Source organism: Lycium barbarum, chromosome 6, assembly GCF_019175385.1.
Source record: "Lycium barbarum isolate Lr01 chromosome 6, ASM1917538v2, whole genome shotgun sequence".
In the NCBI taxonomy this organism is placed as follows: Eukaryota; Viridiplantae; Streptophyta; class Magnoliopsida; order Solanales; family Solanaceae; genus Lycium; species Lycium barbarum.
In genome coordinates, this window is record NC_083342.1 from 88830256 (window position 1) to 88850395 (window position 20140).

A 20140-nucleotide genomic window follows, 5' to 3' on the forward strand; every position below is an offset into this window, starting at 1 on the left:
TATATATATATATATATATATATATATATATATATATATATATATATATATATATTATCACTACCCAAACACAACTACATACACATAGATACACTATAATCCAAAGTGTTGGGTCTGTGCACGGCACGGGCATACGCCATCTAGTGAATTGCTAAATAGTTGTGAAATTGACTTGTGGTTGTTAAGGGAAGTTAATGAAGTTAATGATTTAAGGGTTTTGGTGTTGTAATGCGCGATAAATAGACGTATGACTTGATTTAGTTACTATCATGTTTATTTGTGAATTCTTTTACTGATATGTGTTTCTAACCATTGTCGGCCTATGATACTTACTCAGTACGCGTGGATTGTACTGATACTGCACTTGCTACACTCTTTTGGGATGTAGATTGTTTCAGGTGGTTGATTGTGGCATGTGTGGAAATGCGCGGTGTCTATCGGGAAGGCCTCCTCCCACTTCATTCCGGGATGGAGGTTGAGTCTTAGAGTGTAGCGGTAATCCGAAATTATTTAGTCGCTCTTGTACTAGTCTAGATCAGGTCATGAAAAATCGGATCGAGTCTGTAATTATTTAACCATTGTAATAATATTGAATCTTGAGTTTATTAAATATATTATGATGTTCCGCTATTATTTCTAAATATCTATTGGTTTAAATGATTCATCTTTATTTAATTGTTGTGTTATTCGATAGAGGGTTCGCCTACCGGGATGGGAAAGATAGGTGCCCGCGCGACCCTAAATTGGGTCTTGACACTTACAGTGTAATTTTATTCTTGTAATACTTAGTTGCGACTCATGTATTATTTGCAAGTTAAAAAAATTTACAACTTGCAAATAAATGTTATCCATTAATGAATAAAAATTATGGCTCATTGAGCTTTCTTCTATTTACTTGTATTCATATTCTTACTTATATTAAGTTAAGAAAACACCTACAATATACTTAGAATATACTTATAATATACATCTACTTAAATTAAAAAATAGAAATTGATAACTATATATATTTATAAATATACAATCTTGAATTTTATAATACTCATGAGTTATTAGTAAATATAAAATTTAAGTAATACGTATAACTTAAACATATACCTACAATATACTTAGAACATACTTATAATATACATATACTTAAGTTATAAAATAGAAAGTTATATACTTAGAAAAAAAAATCTTGAATTTTATAATACTCATAAGTTGTTACTTGTTAGTAAATACTAAATATATAAACTTAAGTAATATATATATATATATATATATATATATATATAACATAACATATATAAATATGCTTAAGTTAAAAATATACAATCTTGAGTTTCTTAATACTTATAACTTGGATATATATAAAACTTATATATGTATACAAACTAATAAACTAAAGTCTTAATTTATGTGTAAAAATACATAATTAAGCAAAAAACAAAAACACGTTTTTGGGCTAACCGGTTACCGGTTTGGTAAAAGGGTACCAATTTTGGTCCGGTTAGAGCCAAATTGACCGGCTAACCGGTAACCGTTAAGACATACTGATTCAGAAACCAGTCGGTTGGCTAACCAATTCCGGTTCCGGGTCAACCGAATATCAGGCTTATACTCAGTTATAACTAATTCATCCTCTTTATGGACAGCTTAATGTTGCATAACATGTTGAATCCCAAAATGCCCTCAAGATCAGATTATTAACTTAAAACAGTGATGGAACTGAATTTATCTTTTTTCTACACTCAAACATCCAGTATCACATCTTATTATTCCTTTTAAGAATTTCGCGTTAGCAAATCAACTTTAAGTCATTCTAAGGAGAAACTGTCATTTAGGAGATTTATAAAGTTTGAAAAGACAGAAAAGAAGTGCACAAGTTCTTCTAAGAAAATTGACTTCATTTTAAAAATAAAACAGAAGACAAATGTGGCTAAAACAAGATTCTGACCTGTGTAAAGTGATCTTCAAACTGAAAAAAGAAATTACTGTCATCTTTAAAACAAGATACTCAACGCTGAAAGAGAACTCAGAAAAGGAAACTGGAAAGGACAACAAACTACTTTTACCATATAGTAATCTTTGAAGTCTTACGTTGCGACACAAAATTTTGAATGAATAAATAAAATACACTAGAACATTAAGGGCACTATAAGTTACAACATTGCATCCACTGATGGGGCAATATGAAATACGTATACATCAAGCAGAGTTTCTATCTGGGAATAAAACCTAAAACAGAGCAAATTTTGATCTTGGTGTCTCTTGGTTGATCTTTGGATTGATGAGGAACTTTTACATGGCTAAATTCTGCACAAAATAAACTAAACTTCACATGGACGAAAACAAGCACACACCCAAGTTCGGATGAAAAACATGAGATATTACATTGCTAGAAAGCATCTTGAACTCATTTTTGCATGGTTGATTACATCGTACTTCAGTCACCTTCAGGCTAGTTATTTGCTTTGCATGCAAAACTTAGATTATTTTTCTAGCAATTGATACCACACGCTTGAACATCTGGTCCAGTAACTCTTGTAGTGAAGGGATCAATTCGCACCCATAGCAAAGAGAAAATGGAGGCCAGAAGAATAGACCACACGACCACGATGGTGGGTGTCCGGTTCTGACGACCCATGAGACCTTTGAGAAAGGGGTAAAGGTGAACAATCACCCAGAAAGCAAAGAATAATTTACCAAAGAGTGGACCCCATGATTGGTAACCACTGTTGATGGCATATGATATGCCGGCTACAACTCCTACCAGGTTTACAATGAGGAGAGTAGTCGGGGGTATAAGAAGAGTTGTCCATTTGAACAAGTAGAGTTCGGCAAAGTCCCCATCTTCATCCGATGCCTTGGATGTGACAGTAAAGTTGGTATCAATACCGGCAAGCACTTTGAGCAACCCTTGGAAGACAGCAAACAGGTGAGCTGACACACCACCAATGACCCAAAACTGTTCATTTCTCCACCATTCATCAATTCCAACACCACTCCATCTCATCTCCAGAATACCAGTAGCAAAAATGGAAAGAAAGAGGGATATAAACCAGATGCTAGCCAGGTTACTAATCTGCAAAAGAAGAATCAAGATATTATAAACCTTGTGAAACGATATCTTGGCAAATGTAAACTAAATGTTATTTGATGAAATGTTATCCAGTTAGTTATGTTGGTATTCAGATTCTTTTCCAAGATTAGAAACTACGCACAGTTTAAGGCCAACTGACAGGTTACTTGAAGAACTCAAATTAAATAGGGGGATCGTAGGTTTTAGCAAATACAATACTCCCTCTGTTTCATTTTATGTGAAGGTGTGTCTGACTTGGCACAGAGCTTAAGAAAGACAAATTTTAAAACTTATGGTCTTAAACATTTCATAACATTTTTGTGGCTATAGAATCATGTTATTAAGGGTAAAATGTTCAAAGTTTAACTGTTCCCAGATAAAGAAAGGTGTCATTCTTTTCTTAACAGGAAGAAAAAAGGGAAGTGAGTCACATAAACATGACTACTAAATAACCTTGGATATGCAAAAGAAGCCAAGATATAACAAGCATGGTTTTCAAGTTGAGAATCTATAGATCCGAAGCTAACCTGAGGGATAATGAATTTCCCAGTAAGTAGACAGATAGCTGGAAGCATGCAGTATATAAGAAGTGGAATGGCAGTGACTGGATAAATGGTGGTGTTGACATATGCGAATCTCTCCAGCCACTTTAACCGTCCACTGTATCCGTACCATATAGGACAATGCCTACTGAAAAGAATTTCCACTGACCCTAAAGCCCATCGAAGCACTTGATTCAGACGATCTGAAAGATTAATAGGAGCTGACCCTTTGAAGGCGGGTCTCTTGGGCATACAGTAGATAGATCGCCAACCACGGGCATGCATCTTAAATCCAGTAAGAATATCCTCTGTGACAGAACCATAGATCCATCCAATCTGCACATATACGACGAAATTTAAGTATTCAAACACACTTATCCCATAGCAGTAACAACAATCATGGTCCAGTTAAGAGTCTACAATAGGTAGTACCACAAATAAATTCTCGTGTTCACAACGTACCAAAACTGATGCATCTGGGAATTTAATGATCTAGAAGTAGCTACTTTCTTTAAGGGTCTATGCTGCAACTGATGGCTATAGATATGCAGCATGTCTCAGTTCCAGTAATCCATTTACAATATTATACAAGCAGTTACTATTCATTCTAGGAATGGACAAGCATTTTCTTTCTTTCATTTTTTGATAAAGGGGAAAGCCAAGCTTTTCTCGGTCCTCTTATGTTTTTCTTTCTTTTTTTTTTTTTTTTTTTTGACAATGGTAAAAAAAAGCCAAGCTTTTCTCATTTTCCTTTCACCAGATTGAAAGAAATGGAATATGATGTTCAGTAAAAACACTAGACACTGGTCTCTCTCTCTCTCTCTCTCTCTCTCTCTCTCTCTCTCTCTCTCTCTCTCTCTCTTTTTTCCCTTTTTTTGGCAGAAGGTCAAACACCAAATAATAAGTCACCTCAAATTCAGTTAATACAGTTCCCCTGGGAATGATTGTCCATCTACAATTCCCCGCCCATCCTGTAACCTTTTAAATGGTCCGCCTAATCCACATACGGTAAGCTCTTCCCTACCAATCCTAAATTTATCTTCACTTTTTTTTTTTTTTTGGTAGGTGGGTGGGTGGGTGTGGGTGGGTGTTGTTGGGGGGTGAATCTAGAACTCAGCATTACCTCCTGTCCCCATTCTGATTTATCTTCATAACCACAACTGATAACATGAATAGCCTCTTTCAAAAGGGTCTCCGGTGTAGCAGATTGAGGAACACCACCATTCTCCATGAGTGTCGAAGCAACAAAAACAGCCGATTGTCCAAATCTCTTCTCCAGGCTCATTTGTGACATGAGAAGTGACTTCTCATCGTCAAATCCAGCACCTGAGAGAGAGAGTGTGTGTGAGAAGTTAGCAAAAACTTCAAGAATATGTTGAACCACCACATAAACTCGAGGGACTTCAAGCATAAAGAAATAGGATAATCCTGTAAGAACGAGTGCACAAGGAACATAAAGAGTACAAAAGTGTATTTTAATTCTCAAACTTAATAGAACACGAAACTGGTGTCTATACTGCTTAGGATGAGTTGCATTTCTTGCTCACAATTTTAGCATCCTAATCAAGGAGCAATTAAAAGCCCAACTCTTCACAAGCATTTACTTTTCAGAAGATGGGTTACATTTACAAAGATATTGCATGCCAATTTTTTTTCCTGTTTTATTAATTAGTAAGAAAAAAGCAGTGAGGGCAAGCAACAGAAATCACATAAGTGTACGCGTACCTAGAATACTTCTTGGCTTCTTGCAGTATGTGTGTCAATTAGCAGTTACAAATTTTACAAAAACATATTCAACGAGCTAATAAATAAAGCGAAGTAATTGATATGAAGAATATCTATAGCAACACTATGGATTGAAGCACAATTGGTTGATTGACCTTTTTTTAATTATAAAGGTTAAGATTACAATTGGGTTGATTAATCTTCTACAAGTTAGTCAACAGTGTAAAGAATTTCCATGTACACCTCCTCTTTTCAACATGTCTCAACTTAGGTCTATTTTAAAAAGGTTAAGGAGAAATTTCCAAGCTTATCTATATTTCTCTTTGCAAGAACAAGGCCAACACAATAGAAACAACAATTTTGTCTATATGTAAACAGTTCTACGAGTTCAATTTTTGATTTCCTTTATTGGACAACGGCAAACCAGATTCCAGAAGGCAGGAGAAGACACGCTGTTCACTCTTAAAGACAGCAAAAGAATACAGGACAAAGTTCTCAGTGTTGATCAACCATTACCTTGTGTGTTCCGAGTACTCTACAAGTACTACTGACTAAAGATAGGGGTTATCTTCTATTTCCAGTTCAGAAGTAATTTCATGAAGAATATTTGAGGTAATACGAACAAGGTAGATATTTTTTTAAGAAGGAAAAAAAAATTACTGGAATCTAAATCCAAGAGCCATTTAGCAAATTGCAAGTTTCCTTTTTTTTTTCCCCCTGATGCAATATATTTGCCAATTAACTTACTAAAAAAGGAGTTGCTGTGATCAACATTCTGGAATTGGCGAATGATCATTCTGGAATTGGCGAACACTCAGACAAAGATAACATTAATAAGCATGAACTGAAAAGATTAGTAATTTAAACTATACCTTCAACTCCCTCCTCTATATCCTCCAGATTGAATATTGGCACAGTGGGATCAACATTCTTACTAGATTTCTTCTTGTCTGAGCCCTTTTTACTTGATTTAGAACTCTTCTTTCTTGATCCACCGAAGCAGGAAGAGAGGAACCCTGCTTTCTTATGCTTTGGCTTAATAGGAGGTTCATAACCATATAAAGCTGTTCTATTAAACACACATCCAGTACCCACATACACTGGGCCTTGAATTCCATCCAAACCTCTCAAGTTAATCTGGTTCAACAAACAACAGTGATCTCACATCAAGAAATTAATCTGAGCATAGAAGTGCATGAACTGAAATAAGTATAAGTCACTCGCTGTTATTGAAGTTCAAACTTACATCGAAAAAAACTGTATTCCTGTTGGCATATCGATCATTCCTATCAATACCATCGAATCTCTGAGGGAATTGAACATAGCAAACATATTTTCCAAGGTTAGGATCCATTAAAAAGCACATTGCCTCTCTCAACGCCTTGCTGTTGTTTATGTAGTGATCACAATCAAGATTGAGCATAAAAGGTCCATTAGTGAGAACCGCTGACACGCGAACCTGCAGTCATTGTATATGATAAAGATGTCCACATTTAAAGTCAAGATTGTAGGTGGAAAGAGAAAAAGAAAACATACTAATATTTAACAACTTACCAGTGCATTCATGGCACCAGCCTTTTTGTGATGTTGGAAGCCAGGACGCTTTTCACGAGAAACATACACTAGTCGAGGCAACTCATTTCCATCACTGTCAAGCCCTCCACTTTGTCCCAAGAAAACCTGTAAACAACAGAGATAATGCAGTTACTCCCAGAAAAGAAAATGCCCCAACAGAAGTTGGAATTTTCAGAGAAATCCAATCCTCTGCAAGTTAGAGTTATTAATCACATCCAACAAAGAACAAAAAGTTACCTGAATCATCCCAGGATGATCCCTGGTGTTATTCCCAGGCCATGGTGTGCCATCTTGCATTATCCATCCTTCTTCAGGGACCTTTTGAGCTTTTGCAACAAGGGCATTGATGCGAATTTTGAACTCTTCATACTCCCTCTGTATTATGATTCCAAGAAACATTATGAGCACACAACAAACATAAAACAACAAAAGATAGTGCAAAAACTAAAACTGACCTTCATTGCCCTACGTTCTTTTACAAATGATGTTTGAACTTTATCCTTCAAGTAGTCAACCTTCTGAGAAAAGTACCACTCTGGAGCTCGTGGTTCTATGCTGTACTTCTTAGAGAAAGGAACCCATTTCCTTGCAAACTCTGCTGTTTCAGATAGGGCTTCAAATGTCAACATGGCAGCACCATCATCAGACACATAACAGGACACCTTATCAACGGGATAATCAACCGCAAGAATGGACAGGACAGTATTTGCTGTAACAAGAGGAGGCTCCTTCAAAGGATCCACAGTACTAACAAATATGTCAACAGCAGCTAATTGTGATGGCTCTCCTTCACGATCATACCTACCATACATCATGATTAAAACTGAGTATAAGAGATAAAATGGAAACGCGCAAAACAAAAAAGAGGAAAAATCAAAGAGAAAAAAGATCAAGCTCTAACCTAAGAGCAAGCCTATCAAGATATGTCTCACGGTTGACTGGAAGCCACTTGGGGAACTGATCCAAAATCCACGATATTGCAAACCAAATCTCGCATATTACAGATAACAACCATAATGCAAATGCATTGGGCACTGGATTCGTTATCCGATAGTGCAAGAAAATACAGAGAATGACAAGCCGGAGGATAATGACCATCCTGTAAGGATTTATCCTAGACGATGGAATAGACACCTTCCTTGAAAGAGGTTGTCTAGCCTCATCATTGCTGCACCAAAAAAGATGTACCATTAGAGGAAACTCGAGCCATGTTCAAGGACAACACAAAATTCGAATGCTTCAACAATCACTTCAACATTCCATCAGAATGCTGACTCCGCACATATCACAAATACAGATACTCTGATTTCTTCTCCTACTTTTTCTTTGTAAAGAGAGATATCAGAGATTATCTACCAAAACAACCACTCGGAAACCAGAAAATACATCAACATAGCCAAAAGATTAAAAAAAACTCACAGTAGAGAGTCATCCACCAAAATGTCAGTACTAGCATCAATATCTCCAACTCCTCGTTCCGAAGGAGGAGCAGAACGAGGATGGCTAGTGGTCATCGGCACGACATTCTTATCCTGCTTCATTTTCCAGCCATCAACTCTTTCTTTCCAAGCAACATTGCCAAGTCCAGGGGATCCAAACTCCCTTACTGGATCCACAACCCTGATGTTAGCTGCCAAAATAAGCAAAGTACAGCCTCAAAAATTTAGACCAGAGGTAAAGAACAGATAATTCTGTAAGCACTTGTAGAACAAACCAGGAACTTACGTGATTGGTTAGCATCTGTTGAATATGTGAGTGGATGGATGAGTTTTGCACCACCAGCTGGTCCAGGAGACGCCATTGAATAGCGCTCTGGTGATGCTGCAGACAGTTCCCCAGAAACCTAAAGGTAAGACACCAACAAGCATTCAGTCACTGATCCAATTACTTATACCGGGCAAGACAGTCAAGGAAAGGGGCAAGATAATAATATGAAAAACTAGCAAGTGTAAATCATACATCTGTTCCATTTGTAAGCAGAGGAATATGATTGTGGGAGACCTCTTTATCATACTTTGGAGCACCAGTCTCCTCACCCCGCCCATGAGTCGCGTGCCAGCTCAACATACGGTCAGCCACTTTTTGCTTCTCACTCAGGTTTTCAGAAGAGTAATTAAGATCACTGGCACCATCATCAGCATCACCATCTTCTACACTTTCACCACTAATAGCAGGACTTCCTGTTACAATCAAATTAATACAGCACATTACAACAACAACATACCCAGTGGGGTCTGGACATAATACAGCACGTTAAGATCTCCAATCAGTATAGTCTAGGACTTAATGTAGTTAAGTGCCATTCAAATCATTCGGTACATTAGGAAGATGCAGATCCTTTTTTTCTCTCTCTTATAGTGTGTTCTTTGTCACTTAGGATCAAGGCAAGTTAACTGCAAGCATAATCTCTTGAAGGGAAATATTATTTTAGCAAAGCCAGCTTATCGTCTTATATAAAAAGTAGTCTGTCAGCATATACAAATCATGCACCAGATTCAAAAACTTAAGGTCTCTTACTTCTCTTGGCCAACAAGTCTTGACTGATCTATTAGCTACTCAACTCAATTGCTCAAATCAGAATCACCCATACCTTTATGTCTCTTGTATCTGGTCTTGCACTGTGGGCAAGATTGATTCCCATCCTTCCTCTCGTATTCATAGCATGCCCTACAAACAGGGAAGGCACAGACATCGCAAGCAACAAATGGATCGCCATTAACAGTAGTGCCAACACCATCACCACAGATCTGACAGAGTTGAGCACCTAAGGTCTTCAAGGACTTTCCCTATGCAAACAAATCAGCACAATCAGACAGACTTCCGGACTTATATTTAAGCTTGCTAAATTATGATGCAAGTAACAATTTCATATCATACAAGATCAGACAAACTACTTCTACTCAAGCTTAGTAGAACAATTCTAAATTAAGCTTCACATCAAAGATCTAAAACCTTCTGAATTTCAATAGGAACAATTGTAAAACATTAATGTTCAGTTCTTGACAAATTACTACAAACATTTCAACCTGATAGTGACACAGAGCACAAGGTAGTGGAACACCACAGACAAATAACTGATCAAAACACCAAACCCATGTTGGAAAATGACAAGAACTGATATCATCACACCAAACAAGGTAAAGGTAGAGTCTTTATTTGTTCCTTTCAAGAACTAACCTTAACATCACCTTCTGGATCCATTGCCAATCTACTTGGATGTAAACAATGGATTTGCAATCAGACACCAGAGTCTCAGCCAGATAGGTTGCCAACCAACATGCCCAAATTACAGATCAGATCTATTTCAATCACCAAGAAAAAATAAAAGAAATCAGAAAACGATCATGAATCAAGAAAACCTCCATAAAAGTAAAAGAAAGAACAATATAATTAGCTCTTTGTTCAGTTAAAAGGAGAATAATCACAAGAATTTTGATTAAAGTAAACCCCTAGTCAAAACTAACTCATCCTACTGAAAAAACCCACAGATCAAAATCTATCCATATTTTAGTTTCATCAAATTTAGCTAAAAAGAAAATACCTTTATATCCGATAAAATCAAGAAATGCAACCCCAAATCCTTGGATCCACTAAAGAGAGAGACCAACAACCCAAAAATAGCAAGAAAATGAAATATCAGACAGCAATGCCGACAACTCTCTCTCTCTCTCTCTTATGGGTTCTTTTGGGGGCCAATAAATACACAGCTAATATATGAATGAAAGGGGTATTAGTGTGTAGAGTGTGTGTATTAGCTGGATATATTTGTTAGTATGTCTTGTCTAAACAAATAAAAATATTATACAGTGGGTAATAATTAATAAAGGGCTAGTTGGCTTAGACGAGACGAAAGTGACATAATAATAGCTACTGCGACTGAGACTGAGTGAAGCTTTAGTTCTAGAGAGAGAGGGTGTGTGTGTGGACTGTGTCCCTCTAATTATGACACCCACCGACGGCTCTAGAGAGAGAAGCAAACAAAGAAATGTGGGGAAATGGGGTTGGTTTGTTTACTCAGATCTCCAATTATTTCTATTTTTATTTATTTATCTATTTCTTTGAACATTCAACTACTCCTTACTTCCTTTCTCTCTTTTAATATGTGCAATCTTTTTTATATGTTGTTTACTTTTTCTCTGTCGGCTGAAAGTGAAATGTGAGAAGTCTGTTATGAATCAATTTTTATGAACCTTTACAAACAACTTCCAAAAATTATCTCAATTTCATAGTCTCTGCATTTATCTTTCTTCTCAAGTTTATTTTCCTTTTTTTGTAAGAGGTAAATTATATTTATATCAAACAGTCTAATTCGTGCTAGTATTTTACATATAGATATTGGGTGAAGGTTTAATTCTATACTGCGTATCGTGATGTTATTAGATTAGATACAAGGCTTAAAGACGTTAATTTAAAATTTTTAATTAACTTTTAGTTTATTAATAGCGGAAGAAAATTGATGTCTCAAAAAAAATTTATACTCCCTCCCTTTTAATTTGTGTGAACCAGCACGACATTTAAGAAAGAGTAAAGACTTTTAAAATTTGTGGTTCAAAATAAGTATTGAATATTTGTATGGTTGTAAATCATTTCATAAAGTGAATTTATTTCCAAATTAGGAAAGGGATCATTCATTTTGGCACAGACTAAAAAGGAAATAAGTTCACATAAATTGAAACAAAGGGGGTATTTATTTAATATCTTGTAGCTCGGTGAATTTTACTTGCAACGCTATGATTTAGATCAAACTTGGGAAAGACTAATGGTTATGTCATGATTGCGCGCTGTTGTTGCATCCCGTCTCCGATTGATTTACCGTGGTAACTAACTAAGAGTCATATACTTGGCACGATCACAGAGATATGTTCCCGTGTATGGTTGCACTGCGGCATAGATGACTCCAATTACATCATTACTATGTGTGTGATCTTTGGGCATTTTTTTTTATCTCAAATCGTTTGTTGGGCTGAGATTACATCAAAGAGTATTACAATTACTATTAAGGAATTCATGGATTGAAGTCAAACTATCTACCTCATATGCTCGATTACTTATGATTGCAACATGCCTTAGTTGCAATTGCATTCTTCTTCTAAAGCATGACATGACTTCCAAATGTTGTGATGCAATCATAGCTAATTTGCTTCAATGGCCACACAATGCTATTTTTCTCACATTTAATTCATTTAATCACTTTCAACTTAATTGCAAATGCTTAGTTCATCACATTATTATAGAAGATATTTAAATCAATTAAAGTGAGCACAAAAATATATTAAAAGTCAATTATACATATATTACATGCTCTTATTTATAATTATTTGCACTCGAGTGTAAAATGAATCATATATGTGCATTAAAAAGATGTGGATAACATGTCAATATGTTCGTATTGGCTTTCCAAGTAGCTTATTCGATGAAGTGATTTCAACTACGTCTTGGATCTCAATTTTCGTACAATTTTTTTGATAACTAAAAAATTCTATTACCAAGTGGGAATTATATGTACAAGTTTAAGGCAAAAATCCCAACCTCAAGCTCGTCTGCTAAATTCTTCATCTAAAAGTGTAGCTAATGTTACTGTCAGAGTTAAGGATATGAGGTGAAGATTATGTAACACCCCATATTTTCGGGCTAAAGTTGTAATATGGGGATACAGTGGAACGAAGATGGGAGGTGTAGGAAATGTTTTGAAACCTATAACAAGTATAAGAAGATTATTTGTGTAAATTAGAGTTGGAAGCTACACTACGGACCATGTTTTCAAGTGAATTTGCAAAAGAGCTTAGTTGAACCGACTATAACCCCTTATTAGTTGGGAATTTGGGAAAGCTTCCCTAATAAAAGTTGTAGCCCTTTGAAATACCTTTCATTAATATAAGGATCGGGTCAAACGGATCTCTATACAAAAAGTTATGTACGTTTTACTAAAGAGCTATCAGTGGTGCTCATCCACGGGCTCACGACACGAGCAGACCAGAGCCATGTCGAGCGTGCCCGGGTAGCGAAGTGAGGCCCATTGCATGTGCGAGCGCACGCATGCAAAGGCAAGGCAGCGCACGCTGGTAGGCATAGAGCGCTTCCTCCATGGCATGTGATCCCTGCAACCTTTTTAAATGCGTCGTTTTCCTGATATTTCATTCTATTCTTCATTTCTTCAAACGCTACCAATAATATCTCTTCTCTCCTCATCCTCCCACATCAAGGTAAGGTTCTTCCATGTATTTCTAAGTAATACTAGCGATTATACATGAATTCTAAGCGAAATCATATGCTACAGACCTAGGGTTTTCAAGAAAACCCTTCTAAAGGGTTGTGAATGAATTGGAGTTCTTCATCAAAAGTTTGAATTTTTCTTAGGGTTTTGAAGCTAATAAGGTATGTGGGGCTTCTATCCATATGGGGGGAACATCTTTGTTCTTCCTCACGCTACATTGATTCATGAAACGCATGTTTGCCTTAGATTCCAGGGTGTTTGTGTGTATATATATATATATGGCAAAAGTCATAGACAACCCCCCAAACTTTGCCACATTTTCCTCTGGGGTACCTAAACCCAGAGTTGTATCTATTGGGTACCTAAACCCCTCTAAATTTGTACCACATAAATACTTTTTGCTGATGTGGCAAAAAAAGTGAACCACACTTTCCTTGGGCGCGTGACCCACTCAGAAATGTTAATTTTCTTTTTCTTTTTTTAATTAAAAACTTACCTCTTTGACTTTAATTAAATTTAAGAAAAAAATATTGGCCCCACTTTTCATCACCTCCCCCCTTGCGTCAGTCATCTCCCCTCCTTCCCTCTTCGTCTTCTCCACTTCTGTCTTCTTCAGTTCTTCTTCTTTTTTTTTTCTTTTTTTTTTAGTTTCTTTATATTTTGTTTATAAAAATTAACTTAAAAAAAAGGAAGACAACTGGACCGGTCTTCCTCCTCAATTCTTCCATCCAACTATTTTCCCACCCCTCCATTTCCGACGAAGCTCCATTTCTTCAGTTCTTCTTCTTCTTCTTCTTCTTCTTCTTCTTCTTCTTCTTCTTCTTCTTCTTCTTTTAGTTTTTTATATTTTGTTTATAAAAATTAACTTAAAAAAAAGGAGGAAGACAACTGGACCGGTCTTCCTCCTCAATTCTTCGATCCAACTATTTTCCCACCCCTCCATTTCCGGCGAAGCTCCATTTTCTCCTTCCCTTTTTTTTCTCTTCTTCTTCTTCATTATAGCACTTCATTTCTTTTAATTATTTATAGAAAATTAATTTGTGAATTGAATGTTATTTCTTACCACCATTTTTTTGGTCCTTTTTAGATCTGAAAAGTAGCATTACCATCTTGTTCACCGGGAAAAAATAGGGATTCACCATTACTATAACTCTTTTTTTTATCTCACCTTTCATTGAAGGTTGGTGGGTCTTGTACAGACATTGATAGATCTAAATAAGAGAAGAAAAGGGGAATAAATTATTGGTGGAGTGGGGGGACGGCGGTTGGGGGTAGTGGTGCGGCGGCCAGTGGTGGGGGAGCGGAGGCGGTTTCTTTTGCAGTTGGGGGGGTGTATAATTTATTTTTTAATTATTATGATGGACCCCCCCCCCCACCACCACCGCCACGTGTCATGTTTTCATTTGACAAAGTTTCCACGTCATGGAGAGTGTAATACACTCTCTTAATTTTGCTGATTATTGTGAAAAAGGTACCTAATGGGATCAAATTTGGACTGGTTTAGGTACCCAATAGGTACAACCCTCGGTTTAGGTACCCCAGAGGAAAATGTGGCAAAGTTTAGGGGGCTATCTATGACTTTTGCCTATATATATATATATATATATATAGGGAAAATACATAAAAACCCCCCTAACGTATACTCGAATTAATTATGACGCACCCAACCTTTGCGGGCGACCTATAACCCCCCCTGAGCATTTTAAAAGTGGAATTTATAACCCTTTAAAAAGTCACACCCAGATATGTGTTGGACAGTGTAGTGCACGCGCCTGACACGTGTACATTTTTTTTTAAAAAAAAAATCTTATTCTTTTCTTTATTTTTCTGTTTTTCTTTTTCCCTTTCCTCTGTTCTTCCTCACTCTTTCTTTCTCTTTCTCTTTTTATTTTCTTCTTCATATTTCCTCCATTTTCGCCGGAGCTCCATCCATGGCCGCCACAATTTCAGACCAACCCACCACTCACTTGAGTTTTCTACTTCACACAATCGGCTTTCCATCCTTATCCACTAATTTTGTGATTTTTAATGAATTTAACAAATTAGAAATCTGAAAATTTTCTTTTCCTCAATCAATTTAAAGACTTGATTTTTCATGCTTAATGACGTGTGAAAGCTCAGTGGCAGCAAAAGAGTAAATTTAGGAGTTGAAATCAGTAGGGGAAAAATCAACTGGATATCACCATTAACGACCACAGTAGAAGCTTGAAGCTTGAGCACGAAGATCTACAACGAAGCTGGGTAATTCCAGATCTAAAATTTTCGTTGAGAAATTTGTGTTTAAATTCAAAGTTTTGTCTCATTGTGTTGAATGCGTTGATGGAAAATTGAACAAATTAGGGCTCGAAGGTTTTACCTTCAATGGTGTTGAAATTGGGCCAAAGTGATGATGAAATGGGTCAAATTATAGAGATATAATTATGGGATTAAAAACTATAACAGTTGGGGGTGCCACGTGGCAAAAGATTGATGGGTTAGCCGAGCTTAATATACCCCTCACGCGCTCATTCTTCGTGTTCCCACCTCCCTGTCCAGCTCACCAGATAATGGCCAATATAATGCACTAAAAATATGTCTAGGGGGGTAATAGGTCGCCCGCAAAGGTTAGGTGCGTCATAATTATCCGAGTATACGTTAGGGAGGGGGGGTTTATGTATTTTCCCTATATATATATATACATACATACATACAAAACATGGGTATGAAATTCACGGGCTTTTAAGTAAACCACGTTCATGTTCACGGGAGTAGCATAACTTTACCGAGAAGGTTTAAACACCTGAAACTACGTATGCCAACAGAGGATAAGGATCGTTCCACCCAGTTAGGATGATTCCTTCATGTTTATTGATTAGATCCATTCATGTCATGTTCATGTATCATACCCCGGCAAGGTATGGGATTATTTTTGCTGGACGGGCCAGAGACCAGACTCCACGTGCTCACATGGTGATTTCATGTTGTCGGTTATACTAAGGCTCTCCCACTTGAAATGAGTTACTCATGTTACAGCTTTATCATGCCAGATCATGATCATGATCATATCCATGTTTCAATTTCAACTTACTGTTATAGTTTCAGTTACAACTTGCAGTTACAGTTTTAGTTTCGTACAGCTTCATGTATCCATGTTATTGATTTGGGTTGTCCATTCCCCGAGCACCCTACCTACTATTCTTTCATTCAGTTGCTTTACATATAAGTACAATTCCAGTGTACTTACGTCCCTATTACCCGGGGCCTGTATTTCACGAAGCAGGCACGAATTTACAAGATGACGGATCTGTTCGTTAGGAATTTATTGCATCAACTATTTGGTGAGCCCCATGTCACGACCCAAACAGGAGGGCCATGACGGCACCCTGGCCCTACTTGCCGAGCATCACTAATCATGCTTTCATATCATAATCATATAGAAGGGTGGACCACGAGGGTCATCATATGGCAACCTGCTAGATCATAAGAGAACTATACTAAAAAAGAGCTAGCCCAAAGGACATACGTATATAACCATACTGGACAAAACCGTACAAGCTGATAAGGCCATTATGGACAGCTATACAAACAAATATAGGCCAAGAAAGCCATACAACGTCTACTGTACCACAACTGACTATAAGCCTCTACAAGAGCGCATGACATAATAAGGTCAGGACAGGGCCCCGCCATACTCATATGTACACAAAAATATAACGTACTAAAACACGATAACAACTACGGGACAAGTGGAGTGCTCCAATATTAGCTGAACGAAAACCTACTGATGCAAATCATCACCCTATTTATCTGGACATGCGGGCATGAAACGCAGCGTCCCCTAGGCGAAAGGGGCGTCAGTACGGACAAAGTACTGAGTATGTAAGACATGAAAGTAACATAAAGAAGACATAAAAGTACATAGGACGAAAAAAATGCAACCTGTATATCTGAACTGCCTTGGAGGGCCAATGATATGCATAAGTACTGTATATAATCGTATATAACGCCTGCTCATATGTGTGTGTACATATATATATAACGCACACGCATATATAACGCCTTTCAAGCCTCTGTAGGCATCCCATCATATCATATCGGCCTCTGTGGGCATAATCATCATCATATGACCAGCTAATCAGGTGGTAGTGCGTATATAACGTCGTAACCTTCCCCATAACCCATAATCATCATCATTATTATATATATATATAGGGACGAATCGCACGGTGAGATGATATTGCAGAGGGAATTTTATAGGTCAATAATCCTGGCAAGGAAGTTGTCCAACTCAGAACAAGCCCAAAAACAACCATAAATGCCACCTCGGCTCAGCGGGCACACAAACAGGACCACCGCCTGAGCTCAAACAGTCCGCCTGGGTTATTCTCTGCCTGACCTTAGTATCACCCTTGGTGAATCCTAGTTTAATTAAAGTATTTTCAATAATACCTAGTAGTCTAGTGTGATATAGTTCAACACAAGGTGTTTAGCCAATCATTTAAGCTAAATATGAATTCAAAATTAAAATTAAAACAAAATGATATAAAAGAAAGGATACCTAAAACTGTAAGTTATGCTAAGAAGAGATGAAGATGTAATAAACTGCAAACTTTTATTATATGGGAATATTTTTTACAGAGATAAAGCAGGTGGTTTTGTAAAACTAGCCTTCTACTTAATTGAATGATCCTTTTATAGAGGATCAGTATAATGAACTGACAAAATTAGAACAGTACAGTGACCGACATGTACCTAGCAAAATACAACACCATTATACGGATGCTTTTTTAAAAGGAAAATACAGATAAAAAAGTTATCTAGAAATTTTGGAAAAGGAAGTGCAATATTGAAAGAAAGAAAGAAAAACTAGTGCAGTAATTGAAAGATAGAAAGAAAAGACTTTGCTTTATTAAAGCAAAAACATCTTTATGAAAGTTGATGTTTTCTTTTGAGCATTATTGCTGAGTACTTGGTCCTTTTATCACTTCATTTTTTCTTTCCCTTTGTATTTTGCGCTGGTGGAAGATTCTTCCAACTGGCCTTTGAATTTTTCCATAAATTTTTAAACATCTTCCGTATTATCAAGACTTTGGGATTCCCCTGCTAAACAAGTCTGGTCTTTATCATCATAGTATATGGTATTACCAGCGGATGCCATGGATATGTCTGAAGGCATCTCTATATCTAAATTTTGCATTAAATGTTTTTTGACTTCTTCCATATAGGCAGCTATCATTTCTTCTCGGGATATAACACTTGTCTTCACTTAAATTCTTCTAGCGATGTGCTGGAAGGGACTTGGAATTTCCCTCTGCTGTCTGGAATTAATATAATCTCTATAACTAGCTATAGTAGCCTTAATCTAATCTATTAATTCTTGGCCAAGTATATTACCATCGACAGTTTTCTGCTTAAGTTTTTTCCAGAATTTTGTATAAAAATTTCTATTAAGACAAGGAAGGTTTTGTGGGGTATAACCCACTACTACTGAGCATTTCATGATCCATGGAATGGAGAATTCTATGAAGAAATACATATTAGCTATTCCTTTAAAGAACGTATTATTAGTGTCCAAGTCTATTAACTTGGGAGAAACTTCAACCCGTTTTGTGTATAAACTCTTGAAGGGTTCAGGTAATATTTTGGATGATGGACCATAATTAATCCACCATTAACAATACCAATTTAGTATGCCCTGTTTATAAACATCAACACATATCTTTATAAACCAAGAATGTTTCTTATTAGCATTCTCATATAAAAAGGCTTTATGAAACCTTTCAACATAATCTCAATAAGTAAATTTAACTGGGACTTTTTGCTTAGGATGGATATAACTTTTTTCCTTAAGCGTACTTAGTCCCCATTCAGCTGGAGAAAAAATCTTTTTTATTATAATTTTTGAAAAATTATAAATTTTCTGCTATTAGCAGGATAAAAATGTTGAACTTCTCCTATTCCAGTGGAAGAGAGAATCATCTCATAATGCATTCTATAATTATAAGTAGGGGTAGCGTATGACGCTGCATCAAAATACCTCTGCAATATTTGTCAAGGTTCATCTTTCCATTTAAGGTCGTCATTTTCAAGGAGAAGTATTACCTCTCAGCTTTCATTTTGATCATATGAATCCGTGTCCTCATGGTCATCCTCAGTAAGGGCACTAGAATATGAAGGTGGAATATTATCTTCTTTCTTTTTGGATTTTATGAAATCCATAAATTCTTGATACATAGGGTCTTCTTTATTAATATTATATTAGAAGATCCTGCAATATTGTCGGTTATTAGCCTCTGGTTACTCATTTGTGCAAGAACAGTTCCTCTGCATGTTCCTTTGGTTGATCCTTTTCCTGCCCGTCCTCTATTAAAGTGGGGTTGAAACTGCGGTCTCATCCTGCAAATAATGTAAATAAGAGTTATGAATCCAAATATTCTCTTGTAAGAATATCTAAGAGTCTATTATCTGACTCTTTTTTATATTGAATTTCAAATTCAAATGGCGCTAATATAGCTTGCCACCTTGCAAACATTTGTTTAGAAAAGTCATGTTTACAGTCTTTATTGAACATAAATTTGGCTGCTTGGCAGTCAGTTTGTATTAAAAAAAAATGATTATATAAATCACCTTGAAATTTCAGTACACATTTAACTATTGCAAGAATTTCCTTAGAACAGTTGCATACTTTTTCTGGTTATTATTCCATTTGCCAGAGTAAAATTGGACCAGATGGAATTTTCTGGCTATTATTCCATTTGCCAGAGTAAAATTGGACCATATGGAATTTCCTTAGCAACAGTTGCATAGTTTTTCTGGCTATTATTGCATACTTTAACATGGGCTTTTATAATTGGTCGGTGCCATACAAAATATATGTGACTCCTTCATGACTCATTTAACATCACAAGTTTAAAAACTCTCTCTTCTTTCTTGAACTTCGTGCCCAGTCAAATGGGTTCACATAAATTGATATTTAGGTTGATGTGTATAATAAAGGAGATGTCATATTTTATTTAGTTAAGCACCTAGAAGACGCTTGCG

The 20140-nt window shown here is 36.4% G+C and overlaps 1 protein-coding gene across 2 annotated transcripts; it reads right to left on the reverse strand.

The window, feature by feature from the left end:
• Nucleotides 1-2031: 2031 nt before the first annotated feature.
• On the reverse strand, nt 2032-10790 carry LOC132644701 (cellulose synthase A catalytic subunit 3 [UDP-forming]). 2 transcript variants are annotated; one of them, XM_060361304.1, is made up of 15 exons: nt 10448-10790; nt 10084-10205; nt 9497-9692; nt 8866-9086; nt 8632-8749; nt 8326-8536; nt 7808-8074; nt 7362-7707; nt 7144-7281; nt 6886-7011; nt 6578-6790; nt 6204-6468; nt 4730-4932; nt 3592-3942; nt 2032-3067 (listed from the first exon to the last, which is right to left on the reverse strand). In XM_060361304.1, exons 2-15 carry the CDS (start codon nt 10105-10107, stop codon nt 2483-2485), a joined length of 3264 nt encoding a protein of 1087 aa, XP_060217287.1. In that variant the 5' UTR covers nt 10108-10205; nt 10448-10790; the 3' UTR covers nt 2032-2482. The 2 variants fall into 2 exon arrangements, with proteins under 2 accessions (XP_060217287.1, XP_060217288.1); XM_060361305.1 differs by lacking the exon at nt 10448-10790 and adding an exon at nt 10332-10354.
• Nucleotides 10791-20140: the final 9350 nt, after the last annotated feature.